This window comes from Ochotona curzoniae, unplaced genomic scaffold (genome assembly GCF_017591425.1).
Source record: "Ochotona curzoniae isolate NIBS_2020 unplaced genomic scaffold, NIBS_Ocur_1.0 contig_2861, whole genome shotgun sequence".
NCBI classification, from domain to species: domain Eukaryota; kingdom Metazoa; phylum Chordata; class Mammalia; order Lagomorpha; family Ochotonidae; genus Ochotona; species Ochotona curzoniae.
This window is the reverse complement of record NW_024465620.1, coordinates 3,437,960-3,454,960: the sequence shown is the minus strand read 5'-3', so window position 1 is coordinate 3,454,960 and position 17,001 is coordinate 3,437,960. Positions and strand designations below refer to the sequence as shown.

The 17,001-nt window shown below is 66.7% G+C and overlaps 3 protein-coding genes across 4 annotated transcripts; 2 read left to right on the top strand and 1 right to left on the bottom strand.

The window, feature by feature from the left end:
- Positions 1 to 193: 193 nt before the first annotated feature.
- ZNF524 (zinc finger protein 524) lies at positions 194 to 3,075 on the bottom strand. 2 transcript variants are annotated; one of them, XM_040978133.1, is made up of 2 exons: positions 2,621 to 3,075; positions 194 to 1,518 (listed from the first exon to the last, which is right to left on the bottom strand). In XM_040978133.1, exon 2 carries the CDS (start codon positions 1,478 to 1,480, stop codon positions 716 to 718), a length of 765 nt encoding a protein of 254 aa, XP_040834067.1. In that variant the 5' UTR covers positions 1,481 to 1,518; positions 2,621 to 3,075; the 3' UTR covers positions 194 to 715. The 2 variants fall into 2 exon arrangements, with proteins under 2 accessions (XP_040834067.1, XP_040834066.1); XM_040978132.1 differs by lacking the exon at positions 2,621 to 3,075 and adding an exon at positions 2,163 to 2,344.
- Positions 3,076 to 4,691: 1,616 nt separating this feature from the next.
- FIZ1 (FLT3 interacting zinc finger 1) lies at positions 4,692 to 8,333 on the top strand. The gene is made up of 2 exons (XM_040978247.1): positions 4,692 to 4,997; positions 6,443 to 8,333. The coding sequence occupies exons 1-2, from the start codon at positions 4,692 to 4,694 to the stop codon at positions 7,589 to 7,591; spliced, it is 1,455 nt and encodes a 484-aa protein (XP_040834181.1). The 3' UTR covers positions 7,592 to 8,333.
- A 5,606-nt stretch (positions 8,334 to 13,939) lies between these two features.
- On the top strand, positions 13,940 to 15,995 carry ZNF579 (zinc finger protein 579). The gene has a single exon (XM_040978363.1). The coding sequence runs from the start codon at positions 13,940 to 13,942 to the stop codon at positions 15,638 to 15,640; it is 1,701 nt and encodes a 566-aa protein (XP_040834297.1). The 3' UTR covers positions 15,641 to 15,995.
- Positions 15,996 to 17,001: the final 1,006 nt, after the last annotated feature.

Below are 17,001 nucleotides of genomic sequence, written 5' to 3'. Positions count from 1 at the left end.
CTGAGGTGGTCGCTCTGCGGCCCCTCAGGAGGGCAGTTGCGTCCTCCACTCAGCACCTTCTCCTGGGGTATCCCGCCCCTGCTAACCTGCTCAGTCTCTAACTCCAAGACCTCCTCAAGGTTTTGAAGCCCCCCCCGCGCAGGTCAGCCGGCTTTAGTTCCCCCCGCGCAGGTCAGCCGGCTTTAGTCCCCCCGCGCAGGTCAGCCGGCTTTAGTCCCCCCGCGCCCGTGCTTCTGGGAGTGTGGACGGCGTAGGGAATGGGCTTGCTATACGTTTGCATGGAAGGGTCTCCAAGGTTTGACTTCGATTGCATATTTATTTGGGGGGTACCCTAGGGACTCCCGGGAACGGCGGCGGACGAGTGAAGGCCTCGTCGGCGCTACTTCTTTGGTGATTGGCACCTAACGGCGCGCGTGATGCGCGTGGGTGGGGGTCCTCTCCCACCCCAGGCACTCCGGCAGGGCAGTGTCGCCACGGAACCCACGTGCGCGCGCGAGTGCGCAGCACAGGAAGCCTGGAGGCAGGGTGTCTCCATCCTGGCCTCTGAGCGCCTCCTAGTCCTGGGGACCGCGGCAGACGGCAGCAGGATCCAGAAGCTTCGGTGTCCACCCTCCGCGCCCTCCCGGAAGGGTGCCCGGCCTCCTTGCCCAGGCCCAGCACCTGCTGCAGAGCCAGCTCTAAGTCTGGCCTGGGGCGCGGGGGCCGGGGATGTGGGTCAGGCCGGCTCCTGCCCTCCCGCCTCCTCCTCCTCCCCCTGCTCTTCGGCCCCCGCGGTGGCCGGGATGCCCTCGTCGTCCCACGGCGGCTCGGACCCTGGGTCCGGGGGCCCGAGGGGCGCGCCCAGGCCCTCGGGGTGCTTGCGTTTGGCATGGCGCCTCAGCGTGTTGGCCTCGGTGAAGCGCAGTCGGCAGACGGGGCACTGGTAGGGGCGCTCCCCGGAGTGCACGCGGTGGTGGTGCGCCAGCTCGCCCGCCTCGCGGAAGCGACGCGGGCAGAGCGGGCAGCGGAAGGGCCGCAGGCCGGCGTGGATGTTGCAGTGGCGCCGCAGGTGGCTGGAGCGCTTGAAGGTCTTGCCGCAGGCCTTGCACTCGTGCGGCTTCAGCTCCGAGTGCGAAATGCTGTGACGCTCCAGGTCGGAGAGGTAGGGGAAGGCGCGCAGGCACACGACGCACAGGTGCGGCGCCTTCTTGGGGCCTGAGCCCTCGGGCCCGCCCGACGCCGACCCTTCGGAGACCGTGTAGGGCACGCCCTGATCATCGATCAGCAGCAGGTCCCCTGCTGTGGCCCCCGGCCCCGCCGGCTCCGGCCCTGCCTTGCAGCGGCGACCCCGCCTGCGTGGACCAGAGGCCTTGAGCGCCCGGCGGGAGGAGGTGCCCCCCGCGGGAGCTGGGCCTCCGGGAGCTGCAGGCGGCAAGGCCAGAGCTCGCTCTTCCTCTCCAAGCAAAGGCGAAGGCAACGGGTCTGGGCTGGGGGTGTCCATGGAGCAGTGGGGGGCTTGGGTCTACACACTGGAGCTGGCTATGGAGAGAGAGGGGCAGTGTCAGGGCTGGGACGGTGTCCCCCAACTGCCCCCAAGTCCGAGTGGGCCGACCCAGCACCCACTGAGGCACCTCCAGGTCACGCTGTTCCGGACAGAACAAGAGGGTTTCCTAATCTGCCGCCCCTGTGCCCCCCTGTGCCCCCACGCCTCCCTAACCTTGCTCTAGACGGTCAAGGTCAACATGAGCTAGAAAGGAAAGCCTTCCAGGAAGGGAGGGTGCAGGCCAAGCCAAGAACCCCCAAAACCCCAACAAACCCCAAGTGGCTCCAGTGGGGACGGGGCTATGGACCAAGTGTGACCTGCCTTTTGCTTGGGGGCAGAGAGAGGGACAGGACTCTGTTCTACCAAATCGCCAGGACAGTGATGCGGCCACTGCACCTCAGATGCACCCGGGGGAGCCGGGGCAGTGGGCAGCTGTGCGGAATAGCAGACTCAAGCCGGGTCGGCAGCACCAGGCCCCGGACCCCATTGGGACCCCACTGGTCACCGGCACTGGGGACTGAGCAGTTTTCCTTCTCTGCGGAATAGGTACGCCCCTGGCTTTTTCTTGTGCGGGGGGCGGGGGGAGAATGGCAGTGGACATCAGCTGAGGCGGCAGCTTTTAAACACCCCAGCACGTCACCTGGTGCGCAGTGCGCGTTTCATGGCCACCACCCCAGGTTCCAGCGTCCACTGGGGTCCCGGGAGCGCGAGGCGCCGGCGGAAGCCGGGTTGGGCAGAGCGCACGTGCCGCGCGGAGCAGGTGCTGCCGGTGACCCCGCACCCCTCTGCAGGAAGCTTGGCCCACCGCTCCATCAGGAGGGGACAGCTGGACCCCTCTGCCCGCCACCCTCGTGCACGCGGAGAGCTCGTCGCGGCCCCGGGAGGCGCGGGGCGGGCCCTGCGGGGGCGACGGCCAATGAGCGGCGCCGCGACCGCCGGGGGGCTGCGGGCAAGGGGGTCCGCGCGCCCGTGCGCGTGTGCGCGCGCGCCCCGGGCCGGCTCCGCGGCGCGCGCGCACGGGGAACAGGTGCAGGGGGGAGGGGGCGCGCGCCCGCGGCCTGGCCCCCTCCCCCGCCGGGCCCCCCGCCTCCCGGGTACCTCATTTGCATGTCGCCTGGCTCGCCCGTGAACGCGCGGGGGGCCACGGGCCGGCGCGTGGGCAGGGGCGGGCACGCGGGGCCTCCGCTCCCCCCACGCGGGTCGCGCGCCTGCGGGGAACAAAGGGGCCTCGCTGGGTCCTAAGGACCGGCAGGGCCGCGCGCGGAGCGAGCCTGTGCACCTGCTGCCCCGGACGCCCCCGCCGGGGAACGGCCCCCCACCACATCGCCGAGCACGTACACATGTTTTTATTATTTTTCTTTTTTTTTTTCCTCACAAAGCACCCAGCCGGGTGACCCGAGCATCGGCACCAGGAGGAGGAGAGGCGAGAAAATGGCAGCGCGCTGCCCGTAACGAACATGGCGCCCGGCCGGCTTCTCGGTCTCCTGAAGGGCTGAGTGTTAAGATGGTGCCTGGTCTTATCTCAGTCCCGCTCGACGCTTTTCGAATCCTCCTTTCTCCCGATGCCTTAGGGATGACAGCGCGGCTGCGGACGGGGACTCGCCCCTTCCCCGGACTAAGCCAGCTCCCCCTGGCGCCGCCCTGCACGGGCCGACGCCGCGCGCTGACCTCGCTGCCCTCAGTCTGCATGGCGCCGCGCGCGCCCTGAGCCCCGCCCTGCTCCCTGCCCTCACCCAAGATGGCAGCCGCCCGGCTTCCCTAAGCTCCAGGGCTGGGCGAGGGAAGGGACGCGGGCGAAGGGGCGGGGGTGGGCAGGGGGAGCCAAGAGGGCGGGAAACGGGGGGAGCCGAGGCGGAAGTCGAGGGGCCCCCCGGGTGGAAGTGACGCTGCCCCCGCTGCCCAAAATGTCGGCGCCCAGAGGGAGGTGTAAGTAATTAAAGAGGAAAGCCGACCGCCTCCTCCGGCCTCCCGGGGCCGCGCAGGGGCTCCAGGACCGGCGCTCCGCCCGAGCGAGGTGGACTCTGGCAGCCGGGCCGGCCCGGGGCCCGCGGGGGCGGCACCCCCAGGCACAGGGGAGGGGCACAAAGGCCGGCTCCCGAGGCCTGGTCCCGACTGCGGTGGGGGGGCTCGGGCGCCTCGGCCGGGGCGGGGCCTAGAGGGGAGGGGCGGGGCTTGACGCAGAAGTGCTGTGGTGCTGGTGGGTGGGACTTGGGCCAGGTGGGTGGGGCTTAGTTAGGAGGGGCGGGCTTGATGCAGAGAGTGCTGGCGCGGGTAGGCGGGGCTTGGGCCGGGTGGGTGGGGCTAGCGAGGAGGGGGAGGTGCTATAGTGCGGATGGGTGGGGCTAGCCAGGGGCGGGACTTGGGCCAGGTGGGTGGGGCTTGAAGGAGAGGAGCTGTGGTGTGGGTGGGCGGGGCTAGCGAGGGGTGTGGCTTAGCGTGGAGAGGGCGGGGCTTGGGCCGGGAGGGGCTAGTGAGGGGCGGGACTTTGAGCGAAAGGCGCTATGGCACGGGCGGGGCTTAGCAGGGAGAGGGCGGCGCTTGATGGAGCGATGCTCTGGTGCGGGTGGGCGGGGCTTGGGCTAGGTGGGTGGGGCTACTCGAGGGGCGGGGCCTGGGCTTAGGGGTGGAAGGGACCTCCCTGAGGCTGTGATGGGTGACAGGGCTGAGGGAGGACAGAGGAAGAGTCGGGCAGGTGGGGAAGAGAGGCGCTTATGGATGCCGGGCGGCACTGGGAGGGTGCGCTGGGCAGCTGCTGGCCATGCGCTGGCCCCAGGAGGCATCACCCCCTGCCACCGTTTACCACAAAATGTCCCTGGGTGATGGCCGCAGGGTTGCTGGGTCCGAAGCCCTGTCCCTCCAAGTGCTGAGCTGGGTCTGGGACGTGGACGGGGCTCAGCCAGGATGGACCCTAAATGTCATTCCCCGGGCTGTCAGCGTCCACAAGTGACCCCACGTCCCTGTCCTGTTTGCTACGCCACTGGTATCAAGAGTCGACGGGACGTGAGCGGGGCTCAGCCAGGAATTGAGGATTTAGGAAATAGTGGAAGGGGCTTTTGCAAGTAGTGGCGGAGTCGTTGGGCCAGTGGGATGGCTGCACAGGGCTGAGCCCCTCAGCCTCTCCTGTTCTCCTTCTCGCAGAGTCCCCACGTGCCACTGCACGCCCAGCACCATGGGTGACGCCCCGCTGCCAGCGCCCCCAGTCCCCGGCCCGGCCTCCACCCCGGCCCCCGCCGCCCCCCGGGTCCCGTTCCACTGCAGTGAATGCGGCAAGAGCTTCCGCTACCGCTCCGACCTGCGGCGCCACTTCGCTCGGCACACGGCGCTCAAGCCCCACGCGTGTCCCCGCTGCGGCAAGGGCTTCAAGCACAGCTTCAACCTGGCCAACCACCTGCGCTCCCACACCGGGGAGCGGCCCTACCGCTGCTCCGCCTGCCCCAAGGGCTTCCGCGACTCCACGGGCCTGCTGCACCACCAGGTGAGTGCCTCCCCGGGGCACGCCCAGCGCCCACTGCCCAGCGCCCAGCGCCCACTGCCCAGCGCCCACCGCCCAGCGACCACTGCCCAGCGCCCACCTCCCAATGCCCAGCGCCCACTGCCCAGTGCCCAGCACCCACTGCCCAGCCCTGACCGCCCAGCGCCCACTGCCCAGCGCCCTCTGCCCAGCGCCCAGCGCCCACTGCCCACCGCCCACCGCCTAGTGCCCAGCGCCCACCGCCCAGTGCCCAGCGCCCACTGCCCAGCCCCGACCGCCCAGCGCCCACCGCCCAGTGCCCAGCGCCCACCGCCCAGCGCCCAGTGCTGCCCCTCCCGCACTCCAGGCACAGCCTCTGCCATCCCTGTCTCAGCCCGGGACTTAGACCTCTCCCTCCCGCCCTGCCCCTTCCCTCGGGTTTGCCATCCCCTCCCTCATCATTTGAAGAATGGCTCTCCACAAACACACTGCGTTCTTTGGTTCAGCAGTTCCCAACTGAAGTCTGCCCTGGGCTGCCGGGGCGAATCCGTCAATAAACTCTGGGTCTCATGAACACGTAGATTCCTTGGGTGGTGGCCAGCAGCCCAGTGGCTGACCTGGGAGACAGCAGATACAAGGCCGGGGTGTTTAGGAAAGAGAAAAGAGTCGCACAGGAAATCCTCCTGTGATTATTGGCGGGACGTGGGCGAGCCAGACAGAAGCAGAGCGCTTCACGCCCCAAATGCCCAGGGCTTCGCCTGGCTCACACACTTGGCGTTAAGTGCAGCGGCCAGGGCTCTAACTGGGCTTCCGGATGGGGTGCCCGCATCGCAGGCGGCAGCTTAACCTACCACACCACAATGCCAGCCGCCCCAGCAGTGTCACCTTCTGTGTCAGACGCCTACTCCAGTGGGAGGGAAGAAATTAAGATGTGAGAATGGGAGCGAGGTGGGCAGCCATTCAGGGAAAGATTTCCAAAGACGTTTCTGGGCAGGCAGGGGCCTTTGGTCGCCAAGAACATCTCGGGCAGTGTGGCCAGCAGGTGCCAGGCCCCAGGCAGTCCAGCCCTGTGTCAGCGGAGAGGATAAAGGCAGGGACAGAAGGGACAGTCCCCAAGCCCAGGCGCAAGCCACTGCAGCGGGTCCCCGTGATGCGAGGCGGCCGCACCTCCGCGCGATGGGGACTGGCCAACCTTCCCGTTACTCCCGCCCTGCAAGCACTCTGCTGTTCCGGGCCGTTTGAATCAGCAGTGTTCAGGTGCAGGTTCCTGCTGCACCCGCGGGCCTGGCCCGGGCTCCGTCCCCGGCACTGAGAGTGACCCCAGGACCCGAGCAACCCAGCAGAGTTGAGCTCCGGAAGAACGCCCGCAGGCCCGCAGCGGATAGGAGCAGGGCCGCCTGGGCAGAGCTGGGGTCTCACACTTGCTCCTCCTCCCTGCCCCCTTTCTCCTCCGCCTCCTCCCGCCCCAGGTCGTCCACACCGGCGAGAAGCCCTACTGCTGCCTGGTCTGCGAGCTCCGCTTTTCCTCGCGCTCCAGCCTGGGTCGCCACCTCAAGCGCCAGCACCGCGGGGTGCTCCCGTCCCCGCTGCAGCCCGGCGCGGGCCTGCCTGCTCTGAGCGCGCCTTGCTCGGTCTGCTGCAACGTGGGACCCTGCTCCGTGTGCGGGGGCGCGGCGGCCGGCGGTGCGGAGGGCCTGGAAGGGGCGGGAGCGGCCGGCTGGGGGCTGGCGGAGGCGGCTGCTGCGGCCGCCGCCTCCTTGCCGCCCTTTGCTTGCGGGGCGTGCGCGCGGCGCTTCGACCAGGGCCGGGAGCTGGCGGCCCACTGGGCCGCGCACACCGACGTGAAGCCCTTCAAGTGTCCGCGCTGCGAGCGCGACTTCAACGCGCCCGCGCTGCTGGAGCGGCACAAGCTGACGCACGACCTGCAGGGGCCCGGCGCGCCCTCGGTGCAGGCCTGGGCCTCGGGCGCCGGCGAGGGGGCCGCGGCCGGGGACGCACCGCCGCCACCGGCCAGGGACGGCGGGCTGCCCCTGGGCCCCCAGCGGGGCGGCGTGCCCGAGCTCGGGGGGCTCCCGGAGGCGGCGGCCGAGCCGTCCGAAGACACCCTGTACCAGTGCGAGTGCGGCACCTTCTTCGCGTCGGCCGCGGCCCTGGCCGGGCACCTGGAGGCGCACTCGGGCCCGGCCACTTACGGCTGCGGCCACTGCGGGGCGCTCTACGCGGCGCTGGCCGCCCTCGAGGAGCACCGGCGGGCCAGCCACGGCCAGGGCGACGGCGCCGGGGCGGAGGCGGCCCCGGAGGGCGAGCCCGCGGCGCCCGGGGAGCCCGCCTCGGGCTCGGGCCGCGGCGGGGGCAGCAAGCGGATCTTTGGGTGCTCCGAGTGCGAGAAGCTGTTCCGCTCGCCGCGCGACCTGGAGCGGCACGTGCTGGTGCACACGGGCGAGAAGCCCTTCCCGTGCCTCGAGTGCGGAAAGTTCTTCCGCCACGAGTGCTACCTCAAGCGCCACCGGCTGCTGCACGGCAGCGAGCGCCCCTTCCCCTGCCACATCTGTGGGAAGGGCTTCATCACGCTCAGCAACCTCTCCCGGCACCTCAAACTGCACCGCGGCATGGACTGACGGGCCGGCCCCGAGAGGGGCTTCGGCACCCCCACCCCGAGCCGGGGAGGCTGAGGACGAACACCCCTTGGCTGGGGTCCAAGGACACGCCGGGTGGGCGCGCCCGAGTCTGCAGAGACCTCACATGCTGGACCTGGGTGGGAGCCAGGCGCCCCGCGACAGCGCCCTCCCACACACTACGACCAAGGGCCGACATTCAACAGCCGTGCCCCGGATCCCACTCCCGGGAGCTTCCACGGACCGAGCTGAGCTGCCCCCGCACCCCAGAAGATGGGTACAGCCCAAATCTGCCTTTCCCCCTCTCCGTTTCCTGAGCCCAGAGGACCAGGGTAGACGCCCCCGCCCCTAGTTCCCCCACCCCCGTGCGGAGCGCACGGCACGGCCGTCTCCTTCACCCGACACTAGACTAGACTGGGATAGGCTGGGCCGACCCTGCCCTGTAGACGCACTGACCCAGACACACACACACCTGCCCCCAGTGTGGGAAGGCAGACACCCCTTTTCCGTAGTGGGTAGTGGGTGGGCCTTGTTCCCCGGCCTCCCGCAGTGAGTCGAGGGGAGCTGGCGGCCCTGCCCTCCTCATGGCAATGCCAGTCCTTCTCTCCCTTTCTGTTGGTTTGTCCGTCTCCGTGTCCCTCCCCACCCAAGGAGAAGGGGGTGCTGCCCTACCTGCCCCCTCACGGACCTCCACCTTGCCCCCGTGTTCCCAGGACCCCAATAAACCTTGTCCTGTCGGTCACTGCACTGCCTGCTCGGTTTCTGACCCTCCAGCTTCCAGACATCTAAGTGTGGAAGGAGCCCCTCTCTGGGCGGGCCACTGGGTAGCCCACCCAAGTGGAGTGCTGGCCCTTGTGGGCGAGGTCCATCACCCACAGGTGGCCCAAGTCGGGCCCACAGGACACACTCCGAGAGCCGCTTGCCTGCTGGATGGGGCCTCCCCTGCCAGATTGATCTCCGCTGAGGGCTTCCCCAGGGCCAAGCTCCGATGCCCTGCCCAGGGTGGGAGCCGGATCCGCCCTGCAGGAAGCAGAGAGGCCGGGCCCTGTGCGGCAGGCCTCTACTCGGGGTGTGAGCCTGCCCCTGGGGGGGAGATGGCTACAAGAAATGAAAAGGGCTGTTCCAGCAAGCTGGTGGCCTTCAGCAGGTGTGCTGAGAAAGCCAGGGTAGAGGCATTTTAGTTGAATGGCAGAGTTGTGTGTGGGGTGGGGGAAGGGTAGGGGAGGTCAGGAGAGGCCTTCGATTTGCTGGTTCGAGGCTAAGGCTGGGTCAAACTAGAGCCAGGAGCAAGGTGCTTCTTCAGGGTCTTCCTTCTAAGTAGCAGGGGCCCAAGCACTTGGGCCGTGCTCTGCTGCTTTCCCAGAGGCAGCAGCAGGGAGCTGGGTGGGAAGTGGAGCAGCCAGGACGTGAATCTGACCATGGGGGATGCTGGCACCGTGGGCAGAGGCTGTGCCCACAGCACGGGCCTGGGAGGCAGCTGGGTTTTAAGCAGGTTTAATGCATGTGTGACGACACACTTGCAGTTTACCAGGGTCGTTTCCGTGGCTGCGTGGAGAGGGACCTGGGGGCTGCAGCATGGGTGCCTGCTGGGAAGGGGGTGTGGAGTCCCCGGTCAGACATGGCTAAGAGAAGCAGGTGTGCAGGAAAGAGAGCAGGAAGGAGCTGGAGGTGGCTCTCGCAGCTGGGAGAGCAGGTATCGGGAAGGGCTGGGGGCCCTCGGCCTCGCGGGAGACTCGCCGTTGTCCGCGTTGCAGCATGGCGTTCACCATGGCGACACTCACACCCCTAGTTCAGTGCCACTGCAATGTCTATGAGATACAAGGGGCAGGGGTGGGCGCACTGGGGCTCTGTGGGTTACACTGCCTGCAGCCCCAGCACCCCATCTGGGCACCGGTTTCTGTTGGACGTGCTCATGTCCGGTTTGGGAGTGACTGAGGTGCCTTCTGGGTGCTGCGAGGTAGGGAGGCTGCACTGGGAGCAGGAGAGCCCATGAGGATGCAGTTGCCATGGGAACGGCATCCAGGAGTGTGTCCCTGAGCCAATCTCTGTGTTGGGCACCCACCCCATCCCCCTGCCTGGGGATCCCTCTGAGCCCACACCCGTCCTTCACTGGGGTCTCTGTGGTCCCCAACCGCTGTCAGCATCGGCTGCAGGCTACAGGAGCATGGCCTCGATGGTGGAGGGCCTCCACAGCTGGGGCCTCCATGACTGGGGCCTCCACGCAGCAGCCTACGGGAGCAAAGCCTCCTCAGCTGGGGCCTCTGTGACTGGGGCCTCCACGCTGCAGCCTACAGGAGTACCAGGCAAGCACTCCTGGCTCATGTGAGTCCCTGCCTAGAACCTGTCCGTTGGTGTCCAATGTCAGGCTGGCCCGGTGGCCTCCGACACACCCCATCTGAGACCCTGAGCCCTACTCTGCCCTTTCACACACCGTCTTCTCTTCCCCCTCATGTACCATGAGCCTGGAAAACAGCTGTGCAAACACACAGCTGCACAGGAGTGCCCATCACAGCTGGGAGAAGGGAACTGTCCAAACATTCACCAGTAAAACATGGTCTGCGCCCGGCGCGATGGCGCAGTGGTTAAGGTCCTCGCCTTGCACGCCCGGGATCCCATGTGGGAGCTGGTTCTATCCCGGCAGCCCCTGCTTCCCTTCCAGCTCCCTGCCTGTGGCCCGGGAAAGCAGTCGAGGACGGCCCAAGGCTTTGGGACCCTGCACCCGCGTGGAAGACCCGGAAGAGGCTCCTGGCTTCGGATCGGCATAGCATCGGCCGTTGCGCTCACTTGGGGAGTGAATCATCGGACGGAAGATCTTCCTCTCTGTCTATCCACCTTTCCAATAAAATAATAATAATAATAATAATAATAATAATAATAATAATAATAAATCTTTAAAAAAAAAAAACATGGTCTCCTCACAGCGCGGGCATGGCTTGCTGGCATGTGTGACAACCCAGTGACCCTAAAAGCCTAGTGAGTTGGGGCTGGTGTCATATTACAGTAATCTATGATGCCAGCAACCTGTACAGGTGGTAGTTTGTGTCCGCCTGCTCCTCTTCCCACCCAGCTCCCTGCCTGTCACCTGGGAAAGCAGCAGAGGATGGTCCAAGTGCTTGGGACTCTGCATCCATCTGGAAGCGCCAGAAGAAGCTCCTGCCTCCAGGCCAGCCAGCTCTGCCGCTATCTGGGGACTGGACCAGCAGCCGGAGGACCCTTCCTGCCCCCCCTTTCAAAGAAAAAATAAATCTTTTTTTTTTAATAAAAATTAAAAGGTGTAATATAAGTTGCCTCCGTCATAACGGATAATTTCTATTTTTTTAAAGATTTACTTGTTTTTATTGCAAAGTCAGATATACAGAGGAGGAGAGACAGACAGGAAGATCTTCCATCTGTTGATTCAGTCCCCAAGTGGCCGCAATGGCAGGAGCTGAACCAATCTGAAGCCAGGAGCCCAGAACCTCTTCCGGGTCTCCCAGGCGGGTGCAGGTCCCAAGGCTTTGGGCCGTCCTCTGACTGCTTTCCCAGGCCACAGGCAGGGAGCTGGAAGGGAAGTGGAGCAGCCAGGACACGAACCAGTGCCCATGTGGTAAGCCAACATTATTGGTGGAGGATCAACTTGCCATGTCACCATGCCAGTTCCCTCTCTCTTTTTAGCACATAGTACATTCGCATGATTTTATGTTGGAAACACACAGGACTGTGATAAAAATAGTTTAAAAGACGGCGTAGATACTGTCTGCAAGAGGTGACTGTCATACATACAAGGTGATGTCAAGCCATGTGTCTCTTCACTTCGCCGTCGCCGCCTCTCGTCTGGAACAGAAAGAACCAGACTTGAGTGTTTGGGAGATCCTGGCCAAACCTGCGTCTCTCCCACCTAGGACACGCAAACAGATGCTGTTTTCAGCTTGAGACAGGTATGGAAGGAGTCAGCAATAAACCAGAGATGGCTCTCACCTCCCAGGGAGAGGGCTGCAGCCATTGGTGTCCCAGTGCAGCCACTGGCGTCCCAGCACTGACCGTGGCTCCTGGGTCGCCTTGGCTGACGGGGTCATTATGTCCCCTCTCTTGCTTGAACAAACTCCATGTGGTGTGGACGCCTTCCGTCCCCACGAATTGAGCCGCTTTAGGAGTGTGCACAGCCTAATGACCCGCAGGGGCAGCCGCTCGGCCGTCGCAGTGGCCTGCGTTGCCACGGCCTCCTCTCCCAGCTGCCCCCACACAGGGCCAACTGCAGCAGGTTCTCCAACTGCCCCCCCCCCGCTGTTGAGTGCGTGCCCACCTCCTGACCAGGTGGTTGGAGTGGGGTGCCCAAGGTCAGCCTGGCCCTGACGCCTCCCACGTCTCTGAAGGATACATTCCTCCACTGGCTACCTCTCAAGGCTGCTCCAGCTTCTGTTTGTGCCAAACACGTACAGAAGGACCTGTTTGCCTGTGCGCTTGCCAACAATGCCTGACACGACTCTGACCTTGGGCAAACAGCGTCGGCCGCACACACCCCTGCTCATTTGGGCAAAGAGACAGCCCTGTTGGCTTCACCTGGTGGCTCGCAGCCTCCAGGAAGACCTCAGGGATTGGCCCATTCCCAGGGAGAGAGCTTAGCCGCTGCCACCGCTGTCAGCTGCATTCCTTCAACACCGGAGCCGCACACAGCTAGCGCTGTGGGTACGGGGTACACTGCAGCCTGCGGTGCTGGCATCCTGTCTGTGTGCCAGTTGGATTCCCGGCTGCTCCACTAGCGACCCAGCTCCCTGTTGAAGCAACAAAAGAGACTCCAACTCTTTGGGGGAGATGTGGAATTAGCTTGCAGCTCCTGGTTTGGTGCAGCTGGTCTTGGGGGCCATTTGGGGAGTGAAGCTTGGATGCCAGCTCTCTGTCTCACTCTGCCTTTCCAAATAAAAATAAATTTAAAAGATCGGAGCAGCAGCCTCCAGCCCCAGGGCGTGTGTGTGTGTGTGTGTGTGTGTGTGTGTGTGTGTGTGTGTCTCGCCACCAGACCCGCAGGGGCCTTCCTGTCCACCTAGGCTGTTCCAGCACCAAGGACAGGGCCAGCCCATAGTAGGTGCTTAGCAAGCATAGGTCGCCGAGGCTGCGGGGCCCGGTGCACACAGAGGGTAAACTGAGGCCCAGAGGAGGCCGGGAGGCAGTCGAGGATGGGCTGGGGCCGAGTTCTCATCCAGGAGCCCGCGCCCGCCGCCCTCGCGCCTGGCACAGCGCGTGGCGCACGCGGGACCGAAAGGCGCGCGGGTGAGTGCGCATCGGACCCTGACAGCCCCGGCGCTCCTCGCTCCGCCAGCCCGGAGGCACCGCACGACCCCTGCCCCGCACACCCCAGCGCCCCTGCTCCTGGGCCCCCCGCTTCCGGCCTTCCTGCCGGTGTCTCCGCTTGCAGGCCCCGACACGAGCCGGGTTTCCGGGAGGGAAGGCTTAGGCGGGGACACCGAGCCAGCCTCCTCCTCCTCCTCCTCCTCCTCCTCCAGCCCCTCCACGCTCAGGCCCCCTCCCTCCCCGCCACCACCGTCCGCCCTCGGCCGGCCGCGGGGAAGGAAGAAAGGAGCCAGGAGGCCGAGGTAAGCCCGGGGCGCCCGGCGCACGAGCCAGGCCGCCTCCGAGCCGCCGCCGGCCCGAGCTGGCCGCACGGGAGCTGCGGATCGCGCCCGGGGGCTGGGGGCCGGGCCCAGCCCGTGCGCGCCCTGGGGGACCCCGCGCAGCCGCCTCCCCACCCCACACACCCCGCCCCGGCCGCCCCAGCCCCCGGCCGCCCCCAGCCCCGGCCCCTCCGCCCCTTGTCTTGGCAGCCCCGCCCCTCCCCCAGGCCCTGCCGGCTGCAGGAGCAGGGCTGGTGGGGAGGCTGCAAGCCAGGGACCCCAGCCGACAGGGTCGCGGGTCGCAGGCCCTGCCCGTTCCCCGGCTTGGGGCAGGCACACTTCATTTCCGGGACCTCCGCCCGGCCCCTCCCCAGTGTGCAGTCAGGGTGGGGGTCTCCGAGCAAGAGCTGCCGGGCTGACTGTGTGTGCCTCTGCAGCCGCCCTGTGTCGCCTCCTCTCTGTCTGCCCACCTCCACTCTCCCCGGACCCTCGGGGGTTCTGCCTTTGCCTTCTCGGCTTCGTCTCTTTGTGCCCCCTCCCCAATTGCTGTATCTCTGTCCCTTTCTCTGTCTCCTTTGCTCTGTCTCTCCCTATCTCTCCATCATTTGTGTGCCTCTGGCGCTCGCTCTCGCTCTCTCTCTCTCTCTCTCTCTCTCTCTCTCTCCCACTGTCTCCCCACCCCCGTCTGTCCCACCCCCTGCCCCGCCCCACACACCTGTCTTCCCTCGGCCCTACCCCCGTGTCTCCTCCTCTTCCCACAGGCATGGATCCGCAGCCCCCTCCACCTGCCCAGGGCAGCCCGCCTCCGCGGGGCAGAGGCCGGGGCCGAGGCCGTGGTCGAGGCCGGGGTCGGGGCCGTGGCCGGGGAGGCGCAGGAACCCCGCGTGCACCCTTGCCCTGTCCCACCTGTGGCCGCCTCTTCCGCTTCCCCTACTACCTCTCCCGGCACCGGCTGAGCCACTCGGGCCTGCGCCCACATGCATGCCCCCTGTGCCCCAAGGCCTTCCGCCGGCCTGCGCACCTCTCCCGCCACCTGCGCGGCCACGGGCCACAGCCCCCGCTGCGCTGTGCCGCCTGCCCCCGCACCTTCCCGGAGCCCGCGCAGCTGCGGCGCCACCTGGCCCAGGAGCACGCGGGCGGCGAGGTGGAGCTGGCCATCGACCGGGCAGCCAAGGAGGCGGCCGAGCCCAGCTGGGGCCCGCAGGACCAGGGAGCAGAGCAGCCCACCATGGCGGCCGCGGGCACCACGGAGGAGGAGGAGGAGGTGGCGGCGGCTGCGTGGCCTGAGACGTGGTCTGCTGGGGACCCGGCCCCGCAGGCCGCCCCCTCGGGCCCCGAGCCCCGGCAGTCGGAATCGGAGGAGGCTGAGGCCGGGGCAGCGGAGTTGAGCGCAGAGTTGAGCGCAGAGCTGGCGCTGGCTGCCGGACGGCAAGAGGAGAAGCAGGTGCTGCTCCAGGCCGACTGGACGCTGCTGTGCCTCCGCTGCCGCGAAGCCTTCGCCACCAAGGGCGAGCTCAAGGCGCACCCGTGCCTGCGCCCGGAGGGCGAACAGGAAGGCGAGGGGGGCCCCCCACCACGCCCAAAACGACACCAGTGCTCCATCTGCCTCAAGGCCTTTGCCAGGCCCTGGTCCTTGTCGCGCCACCGGCTGGTCCACTCCACTGACCGCCCTTTCGTGTGCCCGGACTGCGGCCTGGCCTTCCGCCTCGCCTCCTACCTCCGCCAGCACCGCCGCGTCCACGGTGCGCTCAGCCTCCTGGCTCCGCTGCCCGGGGCAGCCAAGAAGGACGAGAAGGCCTCTGCAGGACGGAACTCAGGGAAGGGGCCCGAGGGGAGTGAAGGGGCCGAGTGCGGGGGCGCCTCGGGAGAGGGAGAAGGTGGGCAGAATGGAGGGGACGCGGCGCCGACCCGGCCTCCTGCAGGGGAGCCGCGCTTCTGGTGCCCGGAGTGTGGCAAGGGCTTCCGGCGCCGGGCGCACCTGCGGCAGCATGGCGTGACCCACTCCGGGGCGCGCCCGTTCCAGTGTGTGCGCTGTCAGCGCGAGTTCAAGCGCCTGGCGGACTTGGCCCGTCACGCGCAGGTGCACGCGGGCGGCCCAGCGCCACACCCGTGCCCACGCTGCCCACGGCGCTTCTCGCGGGCCTACAGCCTCCTGCGCCACCAGCGGTGCCACCGTGCGGAGCTGGAGAGGGCCGCTGCACTGCAGGCACTTCAGGCCCAGGCCCCTCAGCCCCCAGCGGCCCCGCAGGCCGAGCAGGAGGAGGGAGAAGGGCTCCCCTTGCCCGTCACACACATCAAGGAGGAGCCGCCCTCCCCGGGGACCCCACCCCGGTCCCCACCGACCCACCCTGTGTTTCTCAGCGCCTCCTGCTTCGACAGCCAGGACCACTCGGCCTTCGAGATGGAGGAGGAAGAGGTGGACAGCAAAGCCCACCTGCGCGGGTTGGGAGGCCTGGCCTCCTGACCCTTGCCTCGGGTCCTCTGCCCTCCCTAGGAGCGCCCCCTGTTTGAGAATGGAGGAGGGAAGTTGAAGGAGAGGCCCCCTCCTCTGTGTACCCACCCCGCCCCTCCTGCCCCCTCCGTGGAATCCCTCACCCCAACGTGTGTCTGAAGGCAGGCGACCCAGAAGGAGGCGGAGGGCAGCTGGCCCAAGGGGAGAAGCCTGGTGGGGAGACCCCACCTGCTTGTCTTCCCCCATTAGACACACCGGACACCGTCACCTCTTTGAAGTTGCCAGATCCTGGGGGGTCCCCAGTGAACTAAGGACTGTCCTGTGCCTCTGTCTGTCGGTGAATAAATGTGTATTTCTGGAACCCAGGACCGTGAGGAAGCATCTTTTTGGGGGTGCTGAGGGGCTCCTGGAAGGCTGGGGAGCCCTTTGGGGACATGAAGGAGAGGCCCCCTCCTCTGGGAGCCCACCGCCGACTGACAGCTGTTCTGTGGAATCTGCTCCCATTCCTGCAGCAAAGGCCATGCCCTCGTGGGCTGCCAGGAGGACAGCCTCTTCCCCCTCAACAGCCGAAATTCTAGAGCTTTCAGTGGCAGTGGAATGTTCTAGGTTTTCCATGTTCACTACATGTCCACCACCAGCCACATGAACACACCTTTCAGTGAATTCATAGAATGAGAACTGGCCGCAGGTGTGAGAGCCCAAGCTATGTCCCGCCCCTGTGGGAGGTGGCGGCCGAGCAGGACGGCAGACTGCAAGGGCCTCTGTGTCCAGCCAGGGCACCCTGACCAGACTGAACTGGGCAGAAACGGCAGGCGGAGGGAACGCCTGGGGGGGATGAGGCGGAGGCAAGGTCACCGGCACAAGTGGGGGCGGGGGCCTAGGAACTGCGCGATCCACAGAGGCCTGAGCGGCTGCCTTTCCACGCGGGTCTGCAGGGCAGCTGCAGCATCTGCATCCCCCTGTGAGAGAAGATGCCAACGGGGACCACTGGCCAGTCTTCCTCAGGCACCCCTGTGTGTGCCTGCCCTCCCCAGCAGGCATGGCGTTCCCCCTGGCCCCTCTCCCACTGACCGCACCTCAAGCGGGACAGACTGAGGCTCTGAGAAATAAACGACTGCTGGTTTACTCCTCAAGTGCCTTCCACGGCCAGGCTGTGCCAGGCTGAACCCAGGAGCCTGCAACTCATCCTGGGTGGCCGCTGACTAGCACGCTGCTTCCCAAGAAGATCTGAGTCTCAAATCAGGAACTCGGTGCGGGATCCGGGCCCCCAGGGGGTGTCCAGTCAGCGTGCCAAATGCCTACGCTCGTGTGTCCTTAATGAATCTGCCCATCTATCCCTCATCCATCCATCCGTCCTCATTCATTGTCTAAGC

Bases quoted from the DNA above. Each gene is read 5' to 3' on its own strand.
- ZNF579 (XM_040978363.1), top strand. From the start codon at position 13,940: ATGGATCCGCAGCCCCCTCCACCTGCCCAGGGCAGCCCGCCTCCGCGG.
- ZNF524 (XM_040978133.1), bottom strand. From the start codon at position 1,480: ATGGACACCCCCAGCCCAGACCCGTTGCCTTCGCCTTTGCTTGGAGAG.
- FIZ1 (XM_040978247.1), top strand. From the start codon at position 4,692: ATGGGTGACGCCCCGCTGCCAGCGCCCCCAGTCCCCGGCCCGGCCTCC. The intron at 4,998-6,442 runs GTGAGTGCCTCC...CTCCCGCCCCAG, and splicing joins CGGGCCTGCTGCACCACCAG to GTCGTCCACACCGGCGAGAA.